The sequence below is a fragment of the Mya arenaria genome, chromosome 8 (assembly GCF_026914265.1).
Source record: "Mya arenaria isolate MELC-2E11 chromosome 8, ASM2691426v1".
Classification (NCBI taxonomy): domain Eukaryota; kingdom Metazoa; phylum Mollusca; class Bivalvia; order Myida; family Myidae; genus Mya; species Mya arenaria.
Genome location: NC_069129.1, coordinates 37,108,732 through 37,114,731, shown reverse-complemented (window position 1 = coordinate 37,114,731; position 6,000 = coordinate 37,108,732). Strand labels below are relative to the sequence as shown.

The window sequence follows — 6,000 nt, the reverse complement described above, 5'->3', positions numbered from 1 at the left end:
CAAGCAATGAAATAAAAGAACAGCAATTGTTAAAGGGATAAATAAATATATATACTGGGCAAAATTAATATTCTTGTGCACTGCACTTCTTGTCATTGCCATCTATACCAAGTTTCATTTGAATCCCTTTGGTACATATCAAGATATGGCCTCAACAAGCACCAACTTTATAAATTTGCATGATTCTTGTGCAGTGCACTTACTCACATTGTCATCTACCTATATACATGTATCAAGTTTCATTTTAATCCCATACCTAGTTTCTAAGTTATTTACTCGAAAAGGGTGTGACAGACGGGCAGACAGACATGCAAAGGTACAAAGCGGCGACTATATGCTGCCCTCCTTTAAAAAGCATAAAAATGGGGCCATCCCAATGAAGACTGTTGTTTTTTTTAACCCAAATCATTTGAGCAATCTTGGGGTGGTAATCTAAGGAACATTTTTACAAAATCTGTTCAAATCCAGCCATCTTTGGCAAAATGACATAGCATGGTAAAAACATGGCTAGCAAATGAAATTTGTTCTATTCTTTAAAGATCTCTTTACTTTGGTCATACAACATCACTCAATTCCAAAACCAACAGCATCAACAATAAGGCTCAAAAAGTGCTTTTCAAAAGTCTCGTACTCCTGAATATGAGCAGTCTGTGAGAACATAATTGAAGGTGCACATGTGTTGACAGTTGTTAAATTATTTGATGTGTGGCTAAATTCAACCAATCCACATTCTATATTTCGTGGAAGTGTTTCACATCCTATGAGAGCCTGAAGAACATGTCCAGTGTTAATCACCGCTGTGTCTCAACTCCATCGTAAATATCAATCCATAGTGTGGACAGTGTTCTGCCTGAAAAACGAAACAAGGGCTTGAACAGAATAATAATTTCCACCTGAATGGAGTATATTGCCCATATTGTTAAAAAATAGATGGAAGGTAAGGTTAGATAATCATATCCTTACTATTTTCCCAACATACATACAATGACCAGTTCACCAGTAATATATAGGTTTTATCAAGAAAAAAGTAACAATGACAGACTATAATGCTAGTTCAAAGATTGGCTTGTCCTATTGTTGTCTCATCAATACTCAAAAGATCAATTTTTATGTGAGGCGATTGTTAAAAAAAAATGCAGTGGCCCAGCTCAATTTTTGTTATGCAGTTTTGGAAGGAAATAAGGTTGTTTTTTTTTCTTCTATTTATTTTAGAATCAGGGAAGAGAAGTATATCCCCACAGGTGCAGAAAGAAATAACAGTTTGGAACATTTTTGCAGACTTAAATTCATAAATAATTGGTTGAGCCACTACAAAATTAAATTAGACGAAACCTTCATGTGAAAGGGGAATTTAACATTATTTGGCTCAACAGAAGAATTTAGCAAATTGACAGAAACAAAACAAAAATAACATTTTATTTAATGCTTTCCGGTGGTTTATTAAACTATAAAGGTGGATTATATCTTGATAAACTTACCATTTGAAACAATGAGTTATCGAAATATAATTTCACTGTTTTCTCAGATTCTACCTGTTTCATTGTAAAAATGCTAACATGAGCGCAAGCAATGCCAGCAAAGAATGCAATGCAATTTTGTTTCTGATATGACGTCATTTGATTGAAATTTTGCGCTGTTTCCCTATTAAATACTAATTAAATGTTGTTTTTGTTAAATTATAAGCATGAAATAGTAAAGCCACTTGGGAAATATTACTTTTGGTGCTCACTTGGTGAATATATCGAACATCTTTAACTGAAACAAACAAATTTACTCTATTTAATGCAATTGATGTAAATTAAGTTCATGAATCCAAAAACATTACACAAGGAAGTGTCAATAATCAATGATTTTTTTTTGCCATTTGACTTGTAATCATTTTTTCAAAGGTTAAACATTTTGGGATAATGGAGGGGAATTTTGACCAAATTTGGTGAAATAGGTACATTCCTTGGCTAGGTGAATGGGACCTTTACTGGGTCTAAAAATTAGGGACAGCCCTGGGGGTTCTGTTAAATTTGAAGTGCATATAAAGATGCTCACATGCAGACATGAATAACATATTAAATTTTTTTAAGTACATACGTTCCGCTTTCTTTAAGAATTTCCCAAAGTTATACATGATCATTTCTTCCCTCGGCTTCAATTCGCTATTTGGTGTGTAAGTCGGTTTGAAGAAACTTTGTACATCTGACGCACTAACTGGAGATGTGGTAAAGAACTTTATACTCTCCTCGACATGTCCCTGGATGGCAGTTTGAACACCAAGAAGTTTCAAACCTGCAAAGAATGATTTAGGAACATATATACTTTTCAATGTCTTTAGACGTTACCTGAAATTAAAATGTATACCAATTTGCTTCCATCTGCTTGATTTGAAGTAAAAGAGAAAAAAGATCACATTCGGTTATGGTGAATACATATCAACATCCAGTGAAATGTATGCTTTAGAAGTTTTAAAAAAGGTTTAATTTAGACAAATCTTATTTCATATTAATCTTTAAATAAAACGAGTGCACATCTCAATAATGTTTTATATGAGAGTTCCTTGCTATATATGTGCAAAATGACACTGGCAATGTGTGCATACTATGTGTCTCACTATATACTTGACCTGCATGTTTGAAATTTTAAAAATACTAATAACAAATTGTTTCCTTACTGAAATCTTTTGAAATCATATTCATGTATAATTTACAACACAATACATAGGTTTTTTTTCCAAAATTACTCGGTATCAATACTGAATACAATCATCCATACCATTGAGTCTTGTGACACATATACCTTAGTCCATTCAAATATTGGACATTCTTTAGTTATGTCCAACCTTTTGCATGACATTGACAAGAAATGATCACAATTACTTGATTCTTTTCTTTAACCCCCCCCCCCCCCCAAAAAAAAAACAACATTGATTTTCAAGGCCACTGTATACATTAAAATAAGAATATAGGAAACTGTGACAATCTTTTTCACTTTCCAATTTAGAATATAATTACTAAATGCAAATACTAAATACATATTCACATTCTTGCCAGTTAAATTCCCTATATGAAGTTTCCATAGTATCAAATTTCTGAGACAAGGCTCCTAACTCATTCCAAACACAACCAGCTTCCCAGTATTAAAACCATGTTTAACATTTTTCTTTAAAATCTATTTAAATTCTTAAATAAATGGCTTCAGAACTTTAATAGTACCTTTAATTGTCACAGCGTTTAATTTTCTAAATGAGCCCTTAAACTTTGCAGACATAACTGGTACCGAAGTAATTCAAACTGCTGACAACCTATCTTTTTCAAATTAAACATTGATAGTGTCCAATCCTTTAAAACATGTATGCAATCAAGATGGAGAAATGCATTGACTAAAAATATTGATTTCAAACAAGTATTTTCAAACATTAAGTAAACCCATGCCTTGTCTGAATTGAAGAAGTGGTCCAATCACATGATAAAAGGTGAAGTGCCGTTTCAGAGCATGTACAGCTTCACTGGTAGTTGATGATGACAAAACTTTTCTAAAGCCCGCCTGCTCCAGCAGATCACCATGTCTTTGAACAAGGTCTCCAGATCCCGTACTGTCTGTTGAGATCTGCAAAATAATTACCGATCATAAATGGGGAGTATACCCTTTTGAGAGAGGGAGTCATATTTTAATTTGTTTTAGACTATATACAAAGTTGTTAAATACACTAACCAAACGGTATAAGAAGATTGAGCAAAGGGAGATGATCAACATACATGTATATGTTTGATTCAAATATATCATAAAGTTTCTTACAATTTGTACATGTTTACACTGGAGACTAATTGATAGCACTGGTCACAGTGTTATGATTTTTATATAATTCCACTGTCATTATCATAATGATGAATGAAACTTCATCCAAAACATTTTATTCAGTATAACATGCTTTAGCATTTTCTTTCAAATCAAGGGAGGCTATTTCGTGACAACAGGTAGTAGAGTTGTGGTTCTTGTACATTAATTAGGCCATATTGCCATTACTAAATTGATAATTTAAGTTTCATTCAATTCCTTTTAAATCCTTCCAAGTTCAGATAGGTTACAAAGGACCATAAATCATACAATATGTATGAAGTTTGAAGTTGGTATTTGAAATGGTTTTAAAAGTTGTAAGGAAAAAACTTTAAAAAATGCATATACTTTTTATTGTATAAATATAAATATAACAATGGGCTGTGTCTTTTATGATGTATTTACAGAGAAAAATTACTTTGAAAGGAGGTAAAGTAAACTTCAATTCTTTAACGAAAGTCTAAACATACCTCTTGTATGGCTGCTAACACATCAGGCCTTCCAACATATTCATCTGGTATATCTGCTAGATCTGGTTCTTCACCAGTACAAATGAACCTGGCCAGCAATGGATTAAAACATTTTGGGCCTGGGTGTCCTGCGAGGATGGCACGTACAGTAGCTCTTCCCATTGTTTCATAAGTCTTCTTTTCAAGCAGGCCTGAATCTAATCTAAATGATCCATTTTCAAAAAGGTCATTGTTCCTAAACAACAAGCTGAAAAACGCCCTGGTTAAGCCACCTGCATCTAAGCCTTCTTCTCCTATGAAGTGAATTTTCATAGGTTTTTCCCAGTCAATTGTCAAAGCATCCGATAGTTCTTCAAATGTTGTTTTAAAGAAATTTCTCCTCACAACATTGATTAGCCAGTTTTCATTACAGTCTCCAACCTTTGCTGCTATGGCATCTAACTCTGCATCAAGAGTCCTTAAAAACAAATATTTCTTATAAATACTCAAGACAGGGAACAAATTGTAGATGTAAAACAATGCTATACAAGGTCCTAAACTGGATGACAGCATTTTTGGTAGTATAAAGTAAACTCCTAAAATAATAACTCCAGTTATAATAAAACTTCGGATACAACAAACAAATAATTTTGGCCTGATTTTCACTTCCTTATTCCATGTAATAATATACAGATATAACATACTCTGGATATGTTAAACAATTTTATAATGCATGGTCAAGATACACCCCAGTTCAGACAGAAGCACACATGCACATACACGGAGCCGCCATTGTCAAAGCTATGTCGAGCTTACCACAAGCAGGTTCGACAAAAACAGTTATTGTCACCTTATTAAATCTACAGATGGTAACGTTATGCTTATGGACTTGACCACAGCTTTTTACATGTATGGTTTCTGCGTTTTATCAATGTATTATATTATGCTGACTGTATATAATTTGTCATATGTTTAATTATGTCTTTTGAATAAATTGTTACAATTTCATTTTAACAAACAACCATGAATACCAAATCATCCAGCCAATGAACTAAAATTGAGTGATAACATTATTTGGGCTACCAAAATCACTTACCTAGCAAGGGTGGGATTAGACAGCTGGTTCTCACAACAACTTGCAGCATGCTCTTCTATGGTGCTGACAGGGAACTCATCATGGAATAGAGGACACAGCTCTGTACTGCTACATATAAAGAATATTAGTGATATACTGAAATCATTTAACCTAGGTATGTTGTTTTTTTGGTCTAGTAGATTTTAATGATTTCATATTACATTACAATGAATTTAATGGTATATATACATGTAGCAAAGTTTTTTTGAAATAAAAACTTTGTCAGTAATTATTTATTTTGATATATTAAATGAAGAAAAACATCATAAGCTGCTGACCTATTAAGTAGTTATTGTATGGAAATTCCACAGAACAAGTAGACTGACCAAACCACAAACTCATTGCTGTACACCAATATACCGCTTTATGTCATAAACTGTTTTATGGGTGTATAAAAATGACATTGTGCAGATTTTAACCAGAACTTGATTTTAAGTAGAAATGACATCCACATGAAATACTTGAAAAAAACTGCAAAACCTATATGTTTGGAAATGTTCTTCATTACTTTACACTGGTACTATTTGGTGCAACAGAAAAACATGCAACAGCTGAATGAACAGGTAGTCTGGGGGAAGGGGGTGCAAGATA

General features: G+C 33.1%; 1 protein-coding gene across 1 annotated transcript in view; it reads right to left on the bottom strand.

The window, feature by feature from the left end:
* Positions 1-1,820: 1,820 nt before the first annotated feature.
* The window catches only part of LOC128243285 (uncharacterized), a 15,197-nt gene continuing 11,017 nt past the window's right edge, over positions 1,821-6,000 (bottom strand). The window contains exons 4-7 of the mRNA XM_052960954.1: positions 5,371-5,444; positions 4,296-4,752; positions 3,423-3,597; positions 1,821-2,280 (exon numbers count right to left, since the gene is read on the bottom strand). Of these exons, the coding sequence (XP_052816914.1) occupies positions 1,982-2,280; positions 3,423-3,597; positions 4,296-4,752; positions 5,371-5,444 (1,005 nt within the window). The 3' untranslated portion in view covers positions 1,821-1,981. The remainder of the gene's footprint in view (positions 2,281-3,422; positions 3,598-4,295; positions 4,753-5,370; positions 5,445-6,000) is intronic.